This window comes from Monomorium pharaonis, chromosome 8, assembly GCF_013373865.1.
Source record: "Monomorium pharaonis isolate MP-MQ-018 chromosome 8, ASM1337386v2, whole genome shotgun sequence".
Lineage (NCBI taxonomy): Eukaryota > Metazoa > Arthropoda > Insecta > Hymenoptera > Formicidae > Monomorium > Monomorium pharaonis.
Genome location: NC_050474.1, coordinates 14603880 through 14626742, shown reverse-complemented (window position 1 = coordinate 14626742; position 22863 = coordinate 14603880). Strand labels below are relative to the sequence as shown.

The 22863-nt window shown below is 34.8% G+C and overlaps 1 protein-coding gene and 1 long non-coding RNA gene across 4 annotated transcripts in view; one reads left to right on the top strand and one right to left on the bottom strand.

Moving 5' to 3' along the window:
* Positions 1–7930, top strand: part of LOC105834021 (guanylate kinase) — a 32296-nt gene extending 24366 nt beyond the window's left edge. For all 3 annotated transcript variants that reach the window (XM_036291530.1, XM_036291529.1, XM_036291528.1), the window contains one exon: positions 6382–7930. In XM_036291530.1, the coding sequence (XP_036147423.1) occupies positions 6382–6434 (53 nt within the window). In that variant the 3' untranslated portion in view covers positions 6435–7930. The remainder of the gene's footprint in view (positions 1–6381) is intronic.
* LOC118647177 lies at positions 5092–11210 on the bottom strand. Its single transcript, XR_004964487.1, has 2 exons — positions 9765–11210; positions 5092–5159 (listed from the first exon to the last, which is right to left on the bottom strand). It is a non-coding gene; the product is annotated as an uncharacterized LOC118647177 (long non-coding RNA).
* Between the last annotated feature and the right edge of the window lie 11653 nt (positions 11211–22863).

Below are 22863 nucleotides of genomic sequence, written 5' to 3'. Positions count from 1 at the left end.
TGTTTAAAATTAACATAAAAACATATTCTCTATATAATTATATAGTTAATAATAATAACATTAAAGTATACATGAAATAAACAATAAAAAAATACCTTATTTTAATGTGCATATATTATTTTATTTAATATTTTATAAATATTTAATACTTTATTGCAATAATTACTGACAATGAGATATTACCTTTTCAACACTTATAGTTTTTCGATTCATATAAGTTAAAAAATTAATATCTTGATTACTGTTGCAACATTGCAAAATAATATGAGATTTTTACTTCAATCCTTTCTATCTTTCTAGCTATTGTACACTTTAGAGCATTCACTCTAAATATTTATTTATCTTTTTTTATTATTTTTTCATGTAACAAGCCTCTTTTTACATGAAAAAATATATTACTTTTTTGTAATGTTATAAAATGAATATCTTTTTTTAAATCTTACTAAAACAAAATAAAGTTTTAAAAAAATATGACAAAATAAAAGTGTTCTGTTCAAATTTCTATAATAATGCAAATCTGTAAACCTTTATTAAAATAAATCTTTATTAACATAATCAATGTATTAAACATTTTAAAAATATTTTATTTTAAAACTGTTGGAGAATAGAATAGACTTTATTGTTTTTTCCTCAGGAGTCAACAAGGCGCTTTTTATTTACGGAGCGTTCCCAAACCGTTTACATTCATTTTTCCTCAACCCCAAAACCGACCTGGCCCTTAGCAACCTTTACAATCTCCTTCTCACCTCCATCATTATACCACCTTTCTTTACTTCGGAGTCTTCTATTTCACTAACACTCCTACCTGCGCCATCTTTTCCTTCTCTTTTAAACTGTTATATTACATAAAAATAAGATTGCTTACATTAAAAAAATATTATTGTAATACAACAATATTAATTGAAATAGGACCGATGAAACTGTCAAAAATAAATATACAAATAAAATCGCTTATATTGATTTATAACAGATCTTGGTGCTAAAAAAATTTTGCTATAATTTTTATTATTTCTAACTCATATGTATGAACTGTGTGCATTTTATCGGTCTTGAAACAGTCACTAAATATAGACTGACAAGAATGCGACATAGTTCATAAGAAATAGTAAAAATTACACAAATTATTCAGTACCAAAACCCGCTATAAATCAATATAGGCAATTTCATTTTTATCTTTACATTTAACAATTTCATCGATCCTGTTTTAATTATTAATTATATTACAATACTATTTTTTAAGTGTATCTGCAATTTCTTGGATAAAATGTGTTTAAGATATTTTCTGAAATGTTTCTGCTATCTGCATAGATATGTTTCAGAAATATTTCAGTAATATTACTAAAATTTTTCAAAAAGATTGCACTTGAAATGTGATCGCGGACATTGAAACATTGCAGAAGTGTTGCAGAAATAGTCGTGAAATATTTTTGTGATATTGCTGTATACAGTGTAACATTTCAAATAAAATATTTTAGAAACATTACATGCCGAGTGGGTCGTTACCTACGACGGATTTTTGCCAGTCTCTGGCCGTGTTCGCGTTAAGCTTAGCGCTAATTAAATGTATTAATAAGTCTTCCCAGCTGTCTGTCGGGCGCTTCAAAGCTCTCAGGGCTTGGACGTGGCGAGCAGCAGCGTTGGCAATTTGCCTTAGTTCGGTCGCGTTTTCTTTATTCATCACTGGAAGATCGGTTATGACCTTTAAATGGTTCTGAACTATGTTCCTCTTTTTATCATATCTGGCTTTTAATAGATTCCACGCGACGAGGTAATTATTATTCGAAATTTCGAGAGATGCTATCACATGGTGCGCGTCGCCGGTATAGTAGCGGCCTTCAAATACTGCAGTTTATTTACACTGCTAATCGAAACGTTTGAATGAATCGCGTTATGAAAGGCGTTGTGGAATGGAAATCACTCATCGTAGGCTCCTGAAAATTTAGGCAAGTCGAGTTTAGGAAGGCGAACATTGAGAAGAGATGCCGACGGATCGAATGCGGTTGAGGGCGTCGGTGAGGCCGCAATGAGATTGCACGATGTTGACGGAGGCGTTAATAAGTCGCGAATTTTGGCGGCTAGCACGTAGAATGCATCTTCGAATTGGATTCTATCATTAAGCTCACCTTCCTCAAGAATCTCTAGCTGCATTTGCACTTCGTTGTATTCATTCCAATATTGATCTAATTTTATTTTGCGCTCCTCAAGTTGAGATATCACTCCCGGTGAGATAGACGTCATAGAATCCGCGTATATTTCAATACGTGTGCGTATGTTTAATACGTGCTCCTTTAATCAAGAATCGACGCCTCTTAAGGAGGTTTGCGTCCGGTAAGGGGGTCATTTCGAAATGAATTAATTAATATAGAAGATATATACGCTCGATATCTGATGCCTAAGTGCGCTAACACACGGGGATCGCTGTCGAAGACGTGGACGCAAATGGTGGCAATGGCGGGAAGATCGTTGCGCTGTCTTTTTTACAGGAAATGAACGTGCATCGGTATGGGTCCCGGCTGGATGCAGATGCTCTCCAGGCGGACTAGGATGGCCTCCGGGTTTACTGGTTTTATTGATGATTCGTGGAACGGTCTTGCATATGGTCGTTAGCTGATAGAGATGATGCTGACGACGCGCAGATTGGCGCGCATAGACTCACTAGTAAGTCTATGGTGGCGGAGAGATGAATGCAAATGGCGGGCGTGTCTGCCGGTTCGTCGCACTGCACCTTTCTTGCTGCGTGGATGCTTCGCAGCGTATTCCTTTGGTGATTGCGAATCTTCCTCTCGTTATCTTGAGTGGATTCCGGGCGTACAGCTTAACCGGATCTGGTCAAGAGATTGCATTTGATATGCTGGGAAGAGAGGCGATGAAATGCGGCCCTCAAGCGTGCCCACGTTGCGTTTGCCGATTTGCAACAGTATGGCAGCGAGCTTCCTCGGCTCAGAGACAGCGGTGCTGAAGATCGTGAGGATCTGGCGGACCAGTTCGAGCGGTTGCTCGTGGCCGATATCCGGCTCAAAGGACCAATTTTTTTAACGAACATGCTATAATGCGTATCCGATCGTTTGCGATCTCACTGGCCTAGTGTACACCGCACGACCTGACCTATGCCCTGACCTATACCGCGACCTAAGGTAGGCTAGTAACAAATTGTTTATACCGTGTAGACCTATACATAAGTTTGGACTAATGTACCCAGCTAACCATTTGCTACCAAATTGTCAGTAGACTGCTAAAAATTTCTTGCGGAATCAGGCTGCCAAAACCATGGCCTACTGTGTCCTCGAGTGTGCCCCAATTGCAAGCAAAAATTGTTATCAAATCCTGATATCAAATTGGGTGCAACACTAGAGCAGACCTGTCACTAGCAATACAATGACAAATTTACGCAGCAAATTGAGAACAGATGTTGCAACGTAAACTCACAGCAGATTTGCGCCAAATATGCAACAGATCTGTATTCATAAATGATGACAGATTGGCGACAGATTTGTCGAATCTTTTCATTTCTTCTTTCATCACAGTTATAATTTTATTTGAGAATCGATGTAAGCAATCTCCTGGGAAGATTTATTAATTCAGGAGTAGGAACAGATTAAATAATTTACCCAACCCTCTCCTAGCATCTAATATTTCCTATAGGGGGGCCTCAATTGACCTATCTATTTTCTCCATTTATATCGCAGATATATCATCTATTCTAGGTGCAATTAATTTCATTAAATTTGTTTGTAGTTAAATCTCATTCCAAAAAAATGAAAATACTAGTAGTTCTGTATCATAAAAGTATAATGTGGCGGTCCTCCGCCACATCGGACTCTTCCGCAGGCGCAGTGAAAGAAGATAATTTTTGCTTACCTTCGCGCTGCGAGTGGTCTTTATGTAGCGAGTTGACTGCATTTTACTCCCGAGAAAGTAAGAGCCGCCTATCGACGGTGCCGCACTTTTTATTGCCAATTTGACATTTCGACAGATCTGCTGCTATCAATCTGTCGCGTACTTTGACACACAAATGTTGTTGCATTTCTACAGGCAATTTGCTGACATTGTTTGCACTTTGGTGTTTGTCGTCAATCTGTTATCAATACTTTCAATAAATCTGCTCGCAGTTCACTATTATTTTGTCATGTATTCTGATGACAGACGTTGCTAAATATTTGCTGAATATCTGCTAATAGTGTTTGCAATGACAAGATATGTTTCTCATTTGTCGCCTTTTTGGCAACAGAATCTGTTGCCAACATTTGTCACAGCAGAAATGGTTATAGGGATAAGTAAGTAGTTTATATGTGTATGCTATAAAGACCCATCTATTAGCATTTGCTGGTACACTTACCTGCTTTATAGTACACCACCGTTTATACGCGTTATGTTGTGTGGCCTAAAATGGGTCAAGGATCGTGAAAAAGTGACCTGACCCAAACAAGTTCGCGAGTGTTTACATCGTTGTGACCTATTGTGTTTGGGTCGAATATAGTGTATAGGTCGCGGACTAAACGTACGGTGTAAATGTGCTCACTGTAAGGGCCATAACACACGAAATGACATAAGCTACATAAACCGTAGCATAAGACCGTTGAACTAATCAGCTCCAAGCATAAAGTCGCCATATTGATTTACATAAGATGCTTATTGGCTTAGCGCTCTCATGCTATGCATATGCAGGTTATGCCATTTTGTGTGTAATGGCCCTAACTGAGATCTCCGCGGGTGCCACGATGACGTGATTCTCATCGAACGGAAGCGGTCAAGGCAATGCGCCTTTTATCTTAAATCCGTAAAGTTAACACCATTGATTTAGGAGGAAGCAACACCTTTATTTTTACTCGTGTGAGCTGGATGCGATGTTAGCGGCACGGAGAGTTTCTTCGGTCTGCTCTCTGTTGCGGTCGCACTAGGCGAGAGAAGTCGATGTGTTACGAAAAGGGCCGAATATCGGGGAAAGAGCGCGACAGGAAGAGAGCAGTGCAGCATCGCGCCAGGAAGAGAGCAGTGCAGCATCGCGCCAGAGCCTAAGGCCTATTCGCAGTAATGCTGGGTTTCGCACGCGACTTATAACGTTTTCGATTTGTTGACTCGACCCGACTTCGGTTTTTTTTTTTTTTTTTTGACGTTTTCCTATGTGATGAACCACAGTACCAGGAACAAAGCCTATTAACCTGTATTTAAAATAAGATGTATTAGATGTTGGTCTTCAGTTTAATTTATTGAACGTGCGGTTTTAGTCCAGAATATAAGTTATGGGAAAAAACTTGCAAAAAACCCTAAGCATGAACGATAAGAAGCAGTAGAGTATTAGCTGAAAAAAAAAGCTGAAAATAAAGCTGAAAATGGTTACAATTTAGAATGTTAGTTGGTGATAGCAATAAAGTAGAAAGTAGAAAAGTAATAGAATTAATTTTGTATTAACTCCTTTGAGTATAAAAATCAATCAAATAAATATTAGATAATTAAGAAATTCAATAAATTAATAAATTAAATAATAAATTATATAAATTAATTAAATAACGTAAAATACAAATATAACATAAAATATAAAATAGTCAATAGTAAATGAGTATAAAATAAAAGAATCAATAGATTCTTAGTCAAAGAGAAATTATAAAATTATGAAAAGTAATATATGTCTAAACAATAGTTTAGAGATATAATTAACAAAAATAACTAATAAAATTAATAAAATTAATGAAGTTACTTGCATATGAATTCCCAGCATGTCCGTTCAGCCATGGGTACATCATTATAGATACCCCATTCGCCGAACAAAGTCACAATGCATAGCATACACATGCAAATCAATTTACCTATTACTATTTAATTAAGTGTTAAAAAGAGAGAAATGCCCGGGAAGGCGACATCTTATTCTGAATGGTAATTCACCAACATCATAGTTACCTGTTTCTCTAATATATGGATTAGGATGTTCAAAGTTATAAACTTGATTAATTTGATTAAGAATCATTAAGTCAATATAATCAATATTAGAAATAATATGATTTTCAGCAGTTTTATGATTATCTAATATAATTCGGAGGTATTTATTTTGTATGCGTTGAATTCGTTGAATATGAGATTTCGCAGCTGGAGCCCAAACAGGGGCAGCATATAGAAGGATCGGTCTGGCACAGGATTTATAAAGAAGAATTTTAATATTTTGAGATAGTAAACTCTTGTGATTGATAAGAGGATATAATATTTTAATAACAGAATTAGCTTTGCGTGCACGATCTAGTACCGCAGATCTCCAATTCATTCTAGAGTCAAGTATAACTCCCAAATATTTGACTGTTGTTGACCAAGGAACAAAATGATTAAGAATTTTGATTTTAGGTGGAGTTGTAAGCTTTCTTCTTGTAAAAATAATAGCCTCTGTCTTTTCAGGATTAATAGAGAGCTTCCAGTTAGTGAAGTATTGTACGATGTCGTTGACATAATTTTGTAGTCTAAGAACACATAGTGCTGGGCTCCAGGAAGATGTATAAATCGCAGTGTCATCTGCATAGATTGCAAGGTGAGTATTATCTATTTTAGGAATGTCATTGATGTATATGTTAAATAAAATTGGGCCCAAGATGGAGCCTTGTGGAACACCAGAGATCTGCAGAACGGGAGAGGAAATCTCATCCTCTAGACCAACTACAAAAGTTCTTTGGGATAAATAATTATTAATAATTTTGATCAAATAAGTAGGTAAGTTAATATTTTTTAATTTATATATTAAACCATGGTGCCAAACCGAGTCAAATGCTTTCTTAAGATCTAGAAATATCATTGCAGAATGGCGGCGCTTATTTATCTCCATAGAAATGAATTCTGACACTCTAAGAAGTTGTTGAACAGTAGAGTGTCCTTGCTTAAAACCAAATTGTTCATTTATAATGATATTATGTTCATTCAGATGATTGTTGATCTGACCAAGAAGAACTCTTTCATAAACTTTACTACAGACACTAAGAAGACTAATTGGTCTGTAACTTTCTGGTAAGGAAAGATTTTTACCCGGTTTCGGAATAGAAATAATTTTAGCTTCTTTCCATTGTTTGGGAAAGTAACAAATTCGTAAGGAAGCTTGTATAATGTAATACAACTGTAATTTAATTTTAAATGAAGCATGTTTTAGCATTAATGTAGATATTCCATCTAGACCAGGCGTTTTATTGTTTGGAAACCTCTTAATAATCTCACAGACTTTGATTGGAGTAAGAAAAGCAGTATCAACATAAGGTAAAGAATCATTAATCTCTTCAATATACTCTGAAATATTATTTTCGTACGGAGAGTAAAGCTTAAAGGATTGTTCGAGTACTGATCTAAATCCAGAAGCTAAGGTTTGAGCTTTTTCTTTAGTATTGTAAATCATTTTACCATTATTTAACTCAAAAGGCGGTATAGATATTTTTTTACGTTTAATGGACTTAAGGATACGCCAGACCCCATTATCACCTGATTTCAGCTTTTCGAGCTTACTCTCCCAGTAATAAGATTTGAGTGCTGCTATCTCTGTTTTAATAATTCCATTTAAAACATTTCTGTATATTTTGTACTTACAGATACCCGACCTTTGAAATTTTCTACGATAATAATTTCGTAGCTTAATTAAATGATTAATATCAGAATTGTTACTAGTATCAGTACCAAAAAATTTGTTTTGTACATTTTGTTTAGTTGATGATTTTTTAAGCATTCTGTGAAGAAATTTCTGAAGATCTGTGATACTGTTATCAATTGAATCTTGATCTATAAGATTATACAATATCTTCCATTTGCAAGTATTGTTATAATATTGTTCCCAGTCAGTTTTGACAATAAACTTATTCCTCACGAAAATGTTAACACAACCCAGTTCCAAAATTACCGGCAAATGATTTGAAGAGAGCTCATCCATGGTGAAACAACTATGCAAATAAGGAAAGTTTTTAATAAGAAAAAAGTCGATATTAGAAGGTTTTTTATTCGGTGCCTTATGTGAATACGTATCTGAGTGAATGATTGATATATTATTTTTATTAATGTAATGTAGTAATTGGACACCTCTTGCATTATTTACAAAGTTGTTCCATTCCATATGTTTAGCATTAAAATCTCCACCAAGTATGATTGGTGATCTAATGTTTTTAAAAATCAGATCTAGAGTATCAACTGAAAATTTGATCGATGGAGACAAATAAGCCGCACCAACTACAATATTTCTCTTGGCTATAACATTAATCAATAAAAATTCGCCAACAGAAATCGGAGGTACTGGCAAAAGCTCATACTTAAGTGAATTCTTAATGACAATAGCAAGTCCACCATAACTAACCCGAGGTGAGTCCCGTCTAACAAAGTTATAACCATTGAATTTAATGTTCGTGTTAGCCTGTAGCCAAGTCTCAGTAATAATTGCAATATCGATATCGTTAGAATATAGAAAATAATTTAATTCATTTTCCTTGCCATTTAAGCTAGTCGCATTCCAAAGGCAAATTTTAATCTCTTTATTATTAATAGAAGAAGCCATTTTTATGCCAGAGAGTCTGCTGCCTCAATAAAGGCTTGAATCTTTTCAAATCCATCTTTACAGGTAACTAATTTAGCATTTAAATTTTTAATCACGTTAAGCATTAGCTTAATATTAATAGTTTGACTTAAGTTTCTTAATTCTTGAATAAGAGAATTGAAATCAGCAAGCTCACTGTCAGTGGGGTTTTTTAAGTTAGTAGAAGATTTGAGAGCTTCAGAATAGGTTTTAAATTGAGAGGAACTATCACTAGAAATAAAGTTACGCTGTGAAATATTAGAAGTTATATATTTACCAGAAATGAGATTAGAATTAGATTTATAATTACCATTAAATTTTTGCAAGTTTTTATTTATAGCCAATGTGTCTTGATGATCCTTATTATCGAATTTACTTCTAGTACTAATGTTTCTTTTTTCAAGGAATTTTAAGTAAGATGGACATTCTGAGAAGCTGGCCGGATGGTTCCCATTACAATTGCAACAAGTTGCAGGTAACTCTGGCATTTTAGTACAATCTTTAGTAAGATGATTTGATGCACACTTGACGCAACGTGGAGATTTATAACAATTTGAAGAAGTATGTCCAAAAGCTTGGCATCGGTAGCATTGGAGAATGATTTTATTATTTATAAATTTATCCCAGTAAATTCTTGAGTGAAACAGATAGTTAATCTTCTTAAGATGTGTCAATGTAAATTTGGCATTGAGATTAATCTTGTATATGGCATGATTTGAAGTATCAACATTGATAAGATTGCAGTAGTTAATATTAATTCCGAGTGAGTTAAGTTCTTCTTGTATTTCACTGGATGGTAGATTTGGTAATCCTTTTAATACAACTGTAATAGATTTATCCTCCGGAAGCGAATATGTGTGAAATTTATAGTGTTGAGCAATTGCAAAATTTTTGAAATCCATAAAGTCCTTAGTATGATTGAATTGAATTTTAATTTGGCTGCCAAGATATTTCAAATGAAAATTGTTACCAATACTATCTTTAAGTTTTTTAGCAAATGTAGAATAATCTTTAACTTTAGATGCCAAGTATATTGGAGGAGGTTTTCTCTCCTGAGAACTGTGTTGTTGTAAATGTGCCTGATTGGATCTGTTATTGCCGTCATTGTTTTGTGATGAATCATCAAGTACATTGACATTTGTATTTAGATTTGAAGGATCCTCATTGTCAGTTAAGACTGATTCGTTATTTGATTGTTCAAAATTATTTTCAAGGCATTGAAATCTATTGTGTGTGATAAATTTACCTAAAATATGATCTTCATCCGTCCTCTGGAATTTGTCCTGGGTTTGTGAGGAGATTGATTTGGGAGATTCCTCCGCCGTTCTTTTCCTAGATTTACCCTCCAAGCTGGAGGGATGTCCAATGGGTGAGTCTGGTATGAAATCCACGATGACCGTAGGTTATATTCCAGGAAGGTTGACTCAAACTCGAACCGCAAGTGTCCAAAGCTGTGTAAAACACAGTCACAATCACGAATCGTGCACAATCACTCCGAGAAGTGTTCTCAGTTATCTCTGTGGCTATTCTCTCCGTTCCTGTCGATGTTTTTTGTGGCCTCCGTCCCCGACTTCGGGTCAATGGTCTGTTCCTTTTATCTTCATTTCATGCACAGTTTATCACTTTTTTGCAGTGGAAAAGAACAAACCATTGACTCGGAGTCAGATCGAGTCAGCAAATCGAAAACGCTATTATGATAAATACAAGTAAGCCGTGTCTCCGCTCGTCGACACATACAGAAAAATAATTACTAATTTCAAGTAAATATTATTTATTCTAAGTAAATGGTTTCTTTCGATATCCGCAAATCTACGGTAAACTTGCTACAACCCAGATAACCAAACGCCTATGAAGTTGCCGTCATGTTGCTGTCAACCGTTGCAGCAACTAATTTCTAGAAACTCGAGACAAGGTGCTTCAGCATTGTGCGTCTTAAGTTGTACTCACGTGAATTCGACACTAGACTACAGCATGTTAACGGCAACTTGTTGATGTTGGTTTGCTCTCCCGACGAATTAATTTGTGACGGCAACAAGTTGCTTAATGTTTTAAGAGTAAAAAATTGTTTGCATTATTCAATCATTTTGATAAATTCAACGTAACCTTACCAGTCCAGACTCGCTTAATTTCTACGGGAGAAGGTTATACATGTTTCAGCCAACCCACAGTCGTACCTGTTAGAATATGTTTAACTTATACGCCCGAAAAAACGGTCCAACTGTTAGCCACCGTCGACGTCGTTTGACTTCGAGGATCGTACGCAACCCAACACTTTATGATGATCCATGAGTACTTTATGTGTATTCATACATATTTGTTATAGATCATTTTAATAGCTGTTGTCAAAAGGATGAAACATGTATAGTTAAAACTCATGTTTTTATAATTAAACATAAAGTTTTACAGTTTTTTACTAATTTTTACATATGCGAAATAGCTACATGTAGAATAACTTATTAAAAAAACTTTTTTTGCTGTGCTTGTTAAAAGGATAGATGTCATTTCTTCAATTTTTGAGTATTGTTAATATGCCATATTGTTTTGATAATATATATTGTCTTAATCTTCACTTTCTTTATGTTCCGATGCTTCAATTTGTGTCTCTTAGAGGTTTCATTTATACGCTTTTAACATTCTCATTATATAGATTCACTGTTTTTTTACACTTGAGAGTAATAGAAGCGTTAACAAACCTTCTACGAAGCGTAAATTGAAACAATGAAATGTAAAAGAAGTGTTAACGCTTCTTTTACATTTCATTGTTTCAATTTACGCTTCGTAGAAGGTTTGTTAACGCTTCTATTACTCTCCCTTTACATCCGACTTACGCTTTTACTCTCCCTTTGCATTCAACTTACGCTCCGATTTTACATTTTCACCAGGGTAGTAACGCTTCCTAACCAGAAGTCAAATATTTTTTAAAATAATTAATTAATTATTGTAACATAAATATTAAATCACTATTAAACCAATATTTTTAAAAATATTATTTTAAACGATTTTTTATATGTAAAATAAAAATTATATAAATATTTAATAAATACTATTTAAATAATTTTCTTAAATTATTATTTTTAATAAAAAATTAATAATTTATAAATATTAAATAAACGTTAAATAAACGTTTTATAAATATTTTTTCTAATTCATTATTTGAAATAAATAATTAATGAAAAACAAATGTTTAATAAATATTATTTATACTACTTAATAAACGTTAATAATGTAAAAATAATAAAAAATAAATATTTAAAAAACGTTAAAAAAATATTGTGTGCTCCTTGTGTGTGGGCAGGAGTTGTCTGCGACAAACAGTAATTTTACAGCAATATGATGGCACATATGCTTAAATATTAATGACGTGCATATGACAGTAATACCTTGTAAACCGAATAGAAATGTGTAATAACTCACGTCAACAAAAATCGTATTTTTAATTTTCTGAATAACGTATACGTTATTCAAAAAATTAGAAATATAATTTTTTAGATCTGCATAAATCTGTCTAAGCGGCAACTCTTTAAATATCATGAGGAAAGGCAAAGAAAGAAAATTATGAAATAAAAATGTATGATTATGTATAATTATGATTATATTCAGATATTTTATTATAATTGTATTATTTTATTAATGTATTCAACAAAAAATAAAAGTTTTTATAATAAATTATTTCATATATAAATTGCGCTATAATTTAACGGATTTTTGTTAAGTATTAATTAAAATATTAGGCAGCTTAAATTATAATACAAAAAAATTTTTTTTAATGTATAATTTATTACAAATAACGTAGAGATTTTATATTATTAGTTATAAAATGCTCAATTAAATGTTAAACAAAAGATGAGATAAATGACAATAATAATATAATTAACAAAATTGCCCATAATTATATACATTTCTAAATATTAGACATATGCATATATATATGTACATACAAACTTATATAATACGTAGGTACATATGTATATATACATATAAAGATATATTTGGCAATTGATGGCTTTGACGACAATTTTTATAAAGAATTGACGATTTTGACGACATTTGTTGATTTTGACGTCGGTCGTCAAATTTTTACACGTTCAATCGACGATTTTGACGACTGTCGTCAAACTATTCTAAAACGGACAATTGATTAATTTGACGACACGTGTATATTTTGACGACTGTCGTCAAACTATTCTAAAACGGACAACTGATGGATTTGACGACACGTGTATATTTTGACGACTGTCGTCAAACTATTCTAAAACACGCAAATGATGAATTTGACGACACATGTATATTTTGACGACTGTCGTCAAACTATTCTAAAACACGCAAATAATGAATTTGACGACACATGCATTTTTTGACGATTGTCATTAAACTATTTTATACAGTGTCAGAAAATTTGCATGAAGATAGAGTGACCGCTAGGCACGCAGAGAGTTATTGTTTATAAACGACAATGGCCATGCCGAGTTTATAAACAATTTTAGCAAACCGCGAATGCGCGTCCTGCTGGGCGGACTTATCTCGCCACGCTTACCGGTACTTGGCGATATTTCCAAGTCGATTACTTTTAAATAAAAACTCATTAAATATTGAAAAAATTGTAAAATGGTATAGGACATTTTCAGTCAATTTAGTCTGCTCTACTAGATGCAACTTACGTTAGCAGATTTTGAGCACAGCCTGCTATCAATTTTTGATAGCAAACAGACAATATTTAATAAAAGATCTAATATATTTGATTAATTGATTAGATTTAATTAAATCGTGTTACCAAATATATTAGATATTTTATTGATCGTTTAAATATGCACGATTCTCTTATATTGTACACGATGCACATATGAAAACAATAAGATGAAGTCCTGTTAAAATAAATTCTGTATTTTTTAACTAAACTCTTTAAGAATCAGAATTTGCCAGAAGATCCCTGACAAAATTTGACCACTCTTCCGAATAACACAGAGCCAGAAATCATGTCACTCTTAGTAACATTAAAAATATAAAATATATGAAGCTTTTAATAACAAGGAAAGAACATGTAGAACATACAATAATGTATTTTTTCACTTAGTACAGTAGATAACTCACCACCATATTCTGAAAATATAATTACAATTAAATTTTGTAATTGTATTAAAGCAGAAAGGTGTTATTTTTCAAATTATTTAAATTCATTACCACTAAGTAAAATATGAAAAAGTAAGTAAAATTAAAGAGAATTAATTACGTTACCTGTCATGAAGATCAAATTCAGCAACAGGAGTTTATGCCTGTTGACACATATTTCATATTTTGTAACTGCATTCCATCCATTACTTTCCTGATATCATTTTACATTTTGCTAATTTTACATCTTGCAAAACAAACACTTTGTGCAATAAGCATACACATACATATGTTTTAAAAATATAACTTTAATACACAGAAATTTTTTGATAAAATTAAAATATAAAGGTGTTGCTTTCATAATTAAAATCGAGTAAGTTTTGAAAAGAATTAATAATTATGTTTCAGTAATAACAATTCATTCCTGTTAAAATATTCTTCATTTTTTGTAACGGCATTCCATACAGTTTTATCTACACAATTCTCTTCGCAAAATAAAGTATAGTCATAAACTAAGTTATATCAGCAACATTAAAAAATAAAATTACATAAATTTGATTAAATTTTGGAATTATACACAATATATAACATAACACTTTACACCCATTCACTGAATTACAAATATACAAGACAAATTAAAAACAAATATGATTATCTAAACATATGTTTCAAAAAAGAGTTATATTTTTTCTTCAATAAATACAAATGATTAGTCAAGCTGCAATGTTGATGATTTCGTTACATTGCACAAGATTCAGATAGCGGAGACAATAATGATAATCTCATGCTGAAATGAATCCCATGTATTGTAACTGCATGGATCCTTTTGTAATTCCTGTTGCCACTTCTTCAATATTATTTAAATTAATACAGTTGTGAATACCAATTCACCTTACTTGTGACAATCACACAATATATATTTAATAAAATGCAAATTTAATTTCAAAAACATAAAGCACAGCACTTTAATTGTTACAAATTTCGATAATTATTTAGTTTAAACACATCACCTCAAATATCTCAAGATATTAATAGTTAAAGTTGACGAATATTTAGGTTATGAAACCTGTCATACCGACGAAACGTAACATCATAAACATGCTCCGCGACCATGTGCGTACGCTCGGTGACCACATACACTCTATGATCATTGGCCTGTCCTTTGGTCTGTTCTTTCTAGTTGCACTGATGCACTGATGTAATAAGTTAGAATGAGAAAAAATATTGGCTGCGATATTTACTTCCGATATTTACTGTCAGTGCTGAAAATCTACAGTATGGATGCGTTTTTAAATTCGCAACGGATGCACTGGAGTGTTATTCTATCTTTGTTCAACTTTCCGTAAGTAACAAAGATGGAATGACATTCTGATGTATCTGGCTGCATCCGTTGCGAATTTAAGAACGCACCCTATATGTAACGTAAACTATAGATTTCAGTACTGACCTAGTTTACACCGAGCACTTAGTACGCGTATCAAATAGTAAATAACTAGTGAATGTGTTTAATCATTGGTTGATCAGCTTAAATTCACTACTTGATACGCGTACCAAGTGCTCGGTGTAAACTAGGTCACTGGCAGTGAATATCGGAACGCAGCTATACTTGTCTTACTTTAACTTATTGCACCAGAACAGGCCACTTTTTAGCTGCACTGCTGCACTCTTGCAATAAATTTAAATGAGAAAAAAATATATTTGTCTCACTTTAACTTGTTGCACCAGTGCCGCTAAAGTGAACGGGCCACATGGGTCTGTTCGCGTCACATACTCCGACATGCTCCTATTTACCCCAACGCACCTCAATACGTTGATTCCGATGACACCAGCCTATTAGAGTGCGTTGGAGTGAGTAGGAGCCACTGAAATACAAGTGGTCTGTTCTTTTTCCCTGCACTGCTGCACTGGTGCAACAAGTTAGAATGAGAAAAAATATATTTGTTTCACTTTAACTTATTGCACCAGTGTATCAGTGCAGCTAAAAAGAACAGGCCAAATATAACCGGAACGAGTGCGGCGGTAGAATCCTTTTGTTCAAGGTGATCCGAGAGAGAGAGAACGTTCTAAGAGGTATCCTTGTTCTTTTTTAACTAACGTGTTAAACAAGGATAAATGAACGACATCTGTGGCAGCCACTACATAAACGAATGCACCCAAGGATTCTGCAGTCGCACTTCCGGTTATATTATAGGGTCTGTTCGCGTCACATGCCCCAACATGCTCCTATTCACCCCAACGCACTCTAATACGTTGATTCCGATGACGCCAACCTATTAGAATGCGTTGGAGTGAGTAGGAGCATGTCGGAGCATGGCGACGCGAACAAACCAATAGCCTTGTTTATTTTGTCTGTTCTGGGTCTACTCGGAGCACAAACCCAAGCAGACCAACGCAATCTAATAGGTTGATTCCAATGATGCCAACCTATTAGAGTGCGTTGGTCTGCTTAGGTTTGCTCCGAGTAGACCCAGAACAGAATAAACGAACAATACTATTTTTTCAGTGGCTCCTACTTACTCCAACGCACTCTAATGGGATTTTCGACCAGGGTAGCGATCATGTAATTTTTTCCTTAAGGCGGAAACGTGAAAAGTTTCATGTAACTATCTCTTTCTATTGGTGTTGAATAGAAAGAGACAGTAACTTGAAACTTTTCACGTTTCCGCCCTAAGGGAAAAATTACATGATCGATATCCAGTGCTGGGTTAACCCGTTTGTTTCTTTTCCTCTAGAACTGGCCAATCACAGTTATTCCCTTTTTCAGAAGAATGGCTGTGATTGGTCCTATGACGTCATTAATCGCTCCCGGAGCAATTAACCCAGGCCGGTCAAAAACGCTATATAAGCTGGTGTCATCGGAATCAACGTATTGGAGTGCGTGGTGGTGAATAGAAGCACGTCGGAGCATGACGCGAACAGACCCATGTGGCCTTTTCATTTTAACTGCACTGATGCAACAAGTTATGGAGGCTGTTCTTTGTCGCTGCACTGATGCACTAGTGCAATAAGCTAGAATAAAGGTGCCTTTTCACACTGACGCTTGACGCTTATTTTCAACGTAAAAAGACATCACGTGACTAAAAATGACGAATGGGGTATCTTTATTTTTAGTCACGTAATGTCTTTTGACGCTGAAACTGAGCGTCAAGTGTCAGTGTGAAAAGGCACCTTAAGACAGAAATATTTTTTCCCATTCTAAGCTACATTCCAAAACGTCCTTTCCGAGAAAAATTTTACTCGATGTAATATAGAATACTAAGGCACTATAAAAGTGAGTATTCTCACGTCCGCCATTTTTCTTCTAACTAGCATGAAAAATTAGGTATGTTTTGTATATATATACGTCAATAATCTTTGGAAGCACCAAACTTTATGCGACAATGCTCTAGTTTACACCGAGCACTTGGTACACGTATCAAGTAGTGAATTTAAACTGATCAGCCAATGATTAAACACATTCACTAGTTATTTACTATTTGATACGCGTACCAAGTGCTCGGTGTAAACTAGGTCAATGAAACAAAAACACGATATTTATGATCTTGAGACAAAGGTTATTGCGATGTATTATATATGTAAAACATTATGCTAGTTATTTGCTAGTTTGAAGAAAAATGGCGGACGTGAGAATACCTACTTTCTTAGTGCTCTAAGGATACGTTACGTGTACTATATATTTCGAGTAAAATTTTCCTCGGAAAGGACGTTTCGGAATGTAGCCTTAACTAATTGCACCAGTACAACAGTGCAGCGACAAAGAACCAGGGGCTCGATTCTTGAATTCATTCGCAAGAAAATACCCACTCGTATGCGCAAATACCCACTCTAACAGAAAAGTTGCAAGTTTATTGGTTAAAAGCCATACGATAGTTAATAAATTTTCAACTGTTCTGTAAAAACAGAATTTGCGAATACGTTTCTCTTGCAAATGAATTCAAGAATCGAGCCCCTGGCCTAAAGTGAGACATATATTTTATCTCATTTAACTTATTGCACCAGTGCAGCAGTGCAGCTAAAAAGGACAGGCCAATGATCATAGACCTAGGCTGCGTTCGGAAACATCACCTGAGTGCTCTCGGGTATCATTCTATCCTTGTTGTTCGTTCTATGTAAAATAAAGATAGAATGATACCCGAGAGCACTCGAGTGACATTTCCGAACGCAGCCCTAGTTTACACCGAGCACTTGGTACGCGTATCAAGTAGTGAATTTAAGCTGATCAGCCAATGATTAAACACATTCACTAGTTATTTACTATGTGATACGCGTACCAAGTGCTCGGTGTAAACTAGGGGTCTGTTCGCGTCACATGCCCCAACATGCTCCTATTCACCCCAACGCACTCTAATACGTTGATTCCGATGACGCCAACCTATTAGAATGCGTTGGAGTGAGTAGGAGCATGTCGGAGCATGGCGACGCGAACAAACCATAGGGTATAGAGTGTATGTGGTCACGAGCGTGCGCACGTGGTCGCGGAGCATGATCTCATGTCGTTACGTTTCATCTGTATGACAGGTTTCATAACCTGAATATTCGCCAACTTTAACGATTAATATCTCGAGATATTTGAGGTGATGTGTTTAAACTAAATAATTATCGAAATTTGTAGTAATTGAAGTGCCGTGCTTTATGTTTTTAAAATTATATTTGCATTTTATTAAATATATATTGTGTGATTGTCACAAGTGAGGTGAATAGGTATTCACAACTGTGTTAATTTAAATAATATTGAAGAAGTGGCAACAGGAATTACAAAAGGATCCATGCAGTTACAATACATGGGATTCATTTCAGCATGAGATTATCATTATTGTCTCCGCTATCTGAATCTTGTGCAATGTAACGAAGTCATCAACATTGCAGCTTGTATTTGTATTTATTGAAGAAAAAATATAACTTTCTTTCTTGTAACATATGTTTAGATAATCACATTTGTTTTTAATTTGTATTGTATATTTGTAATTCAGTAAATGGGTGTAAAATGCAAAGTTTTATGTTATATAATTCAAATTTCAACGGCGTAGCTATTGTCGTTATTGTTCATAAACGGCAATAGCTATGCCAGGTTTATAAACAATTTCTTAACAATCGCAGAGATGCGCGTCTTGCTGGGCGCATACTTATCTCGCCACGCACTTATCGATACTTGGCGATATTTCGGTCAAGTCAACTACTTTTAAATTAAAAACTCATTAAATATTGAGAAAATTGTAAAATGGTACAGGATATTTTCAGTCAATTTAGTCTGCTCTACTAGATGCAACTTACGTTAGCAGATTTTGAGCATAACTTGCTATCAATTTTTGATAACAAATAGACAATATTTAATAAAAGATCTAATATATTTGATTGTTCGATTAGATTTAATTAAATCTTGCTGCCAAATATATTAGATATTTTATTGATCGTTTAAATATGCACGATTCTCTTATATTGTACACGATGCACATATGAAAACAATAAGATTGAAGTCTTGTTAAAATAAATTCTGTATTTTTTAACTAAACTCTTTAAGAATCAGAATTTGCCAGAAGATTCCTGACAAAATTTGACCACTCTTCCGAATAACACAGCCAGAAATCATGTCACTCTTAGTAACATTAAAAATATATAAAATATATGAAGCTTTTAATAACATGGAAAGGACATGTAGAACATACAATAATGTATTTTTTCTTTAATACACATAACACATAACTTTAATACACATAAATTTTTTGATAAAATTAAAATATAAAGGTGTGGCTCTTCTAATAAAATCGAGTAAGATTTGAAGAGAATTAATAATTAAGTTTCAGTAATAACAATTTGTTGTTGTTAAAATATTCTTTATTTTTTGTAACTGCATACAGTTTTATCCACACAATTCTCTTCGCAAAATAAAATATAGTCATAAACTAAGTTATATGAGCAACATTAAAAAATAAAATCACATAAATTTGATTGAAACTTAGAATTATACACAATATATAACATAACACTTTGCATCTTACACCCATTTACTGAATTACAAATATACAATACAAATTAAAAACAAATGTGATTATCTAAACATATGTTACAAGAAAGAAAGTTATATTTTTTCTTCAATAAATACAAATACAAGCTGCAATGTTGATGACTTCGTTACATTGCACAAGATTCAGATAGCGGAGACAATAATGATAATCTCATGCTGAAATGAATCCCATGTATTGTAACTGCATGGATCCTTTTGTAATTCCTGTTGCCACTTCTTCAATATTATTTAAATTAACACAGTTGTGAATACCTATTCACCTCACTTGTGACAATCACACAATATATATTTAATAAAATGCAAATATAATTTTAAAAACATAAAGCACGGCACTTCAATTACTACAAATTTCGATAATTATTTAGTTTAAACACATCACCTCAAATATCTCGAGATATTAATCGTTAAAGTTGGCGAATATTCAGGTTATGAAACCTGTCATACAGATGAAACGTAACGACATGAGATCATGCTCCGCGACCACGTGCGCACGCTCGTGACCACATACACTCTATACCCTATGGTTTGTTCGCGTCGCCATGCTCCGACATGCTCCTACTCACTCCAACGCATTCTAATAGGTTGGCGTCATCGGAATCAACGTATTAGAGTGCGTTGGGGTGAATAGGAGCATGTTGGGGCATGTGACGCGAACAGACCCCTAGTTTACACCGAGCACTTGGTACGCGTATCACATAGTAAATAACTAGTGAATGTGTTTAATCATTGGCTGATCAGCTTAAATTCACTACTTGATACGCGTACCAAGTGCTCGGTGTAAACTAGGGCTGCGTTCGGAAATGTCACTCGAGTGCTCTCGGGTATCATTCTATCTTTATTTTACATAGAACGAACAACAAGGATAGAATGATACCCGAGAGCACTCAGGTGATGTTTCCGAACGCAGCCTAGGTCTATGATCATTGGCCTGTCCTTTTTAGCTGCACTGCTGCACTGGTGCAATAAGTTAAATGAGATAAAATATATGTCTCACTTTAGGCCAGGGGCTCGATTCTTGAATTCATTTGCAAGAGAAACGTATTCGCAAATTCTGTTTTTACAGAACAGTTGAAAATTTATTAACTATCGTATGGCTTTTAACCAATAAACTTGCAACTTTTCTGTTAGAGTGGGTATTTGCGCATACGAGTGGGTATTTTCTTGCGAATGAATTCAAGAATCGAGCCCCTGGTTCTTTGTCGCTGCACTGTTGTACTGGTGCAATTAGTTAAGGCTACATTCCGAAACGTCCTTTCCGAGGAAAATTTTACTCGAAATATATAGTACACGTAACGTATCCTTAGAGCACTAAGAAAGTAGGTATTCTCACGTCCGCCATTTTTCTTCAAACTAGCAAATAACTAGCATAATGTTTTACATATATAATACATCGCAATAACCTTTGTCTCAAGATCATAAATATCGTGTTTTTGTTTCATTGACCTAGTTTACACCGAGCACTTGGTACGCGTATCAAATAGTAAATAACTAGTGAATGTGTTTAATCATTGGCTGATCAGTTTAAATTCACTACTTGATACGTGTACCAAGTGCTCGGTGTAAACTAGAGCATTGTCGCATAAAGTTTGGTGCTTCCAAAGATTATTGACGTATATATATACAAAACATACCTAATTTTTCATGCTAGTTAGAAGAAAAATGGCGGACGTGAGAATACTCACTTTTATAGTGCCTTAGTATTCTATATTACATCGAGTAAAATTTTTCTCGGAAAGGACGTTTTGGAATGTAGCTTAGAATGGGAAAAAATATTTCTGTCTTAAGGTGCCTTTTCACACTGACACTTGACGCTCAGTTTCAGCGTCAAAAGACATTACGTGACTAAAAATAAAGATACCCCATTCGTCATTTTTAGTCACGTGATGTCTTTTTACGTTGAAAATAAGCGTCAAGCGTCAGTGTGAAAAGGCACCTTTATTCTAGCTTATTGCACTAGTGCATCAGTGCAGCGACAAAGAACAGCCTCCATAACTTGTTGCATCAGTGCAGTTAAAATGAAAAGGCCACATGGGTCTGTTCGCGTCATGCTCCGACGTGCTTCTATTCACCACCACGCACTCCAATACGTTGATTCCGATGACACCAGCTTATATAGCGTTTTTGACCGGCCTGGGTTAATTGCTCCGGGAGCGATTAATGACGTCATAGGACCAATCACAGCCATTCTTCTGAAAAAGGGAATAACTGTGATTGGCCAGTTCTAGAGGAAAAGAAACAAACGGGTTAACCCAGCACTGGATATCGATCATGTAATTTTTCCCTTAGGGCGGAAACGTGAAAAGTTTCAAGTTACTGTCTCTTTCTATTCAACACCAATAGAAAGAGATAGTTACATGAAACTTTTCACGTTTCCGCCTTAAGGAAAAAATTACATGATCGCTACCCTGGTCGAAAATCCCATTAGAGTGCGTTGGAGTAAGTAGGAGCCACTGAAAAAATAGTATTGTTCGTTTATTCTGTTCTGGGTCTACTCGGAGCAAACCTAAGCAGACCAACGCACTCTAATAGGTTGGCATCATTGGAATCAACCTATTAGATTGCGTTGGTCTGCTTGGGTTTGTGCTCCGAGTAGACCCAGAACAGACAAAATAAACAAGGCTATTGGTTTGTTCGCGTCGCCATGCTCCGACATGCTCCTACTCACTCCAACGCATTCTAATAGGTTGGCGTCATCGGAATCAACGTATTAGAGTGCGTTGGGGTGAATAGGAGCATGTTGGGGCATGTGACGCGAACAGACCCTATAATATAACCGGAAGTGCGACTGCAGAATCCTTGGGTGCATTCGTTTATGTAGTGGCTGCCACAGATGTCGTTCATTTATCCTTGTTTAACACGTTAGTTAAAAAAGAACAAGGATACCTCTTAGAACGTTCTCTCTCTCTCGGATCACCTTGAACAAAAGGATTCTACCGCCGCACTCGTTCCGGTTATATTTGGCCTGTTCTTTTTAGCTGCACTGATACACTGGTGCAATAAGTTAAAGTGAAACAAATATATTTTTTCTCATTCTAACTTGTTGCACCAGTGCAGCAGTGCAGGGAAAAAGAACAGACCACTTGTATTTCAGTGGCTCCTACTCACTCCAACGCACTCTAATAGGCTGGTGTCATCGGAATCAACGTATTGAGGTGCGTTGGGGTAAATAGGAGCATGTCGGAGTATGTGACGCGAACAGACCCATGTGGCCCGTTCA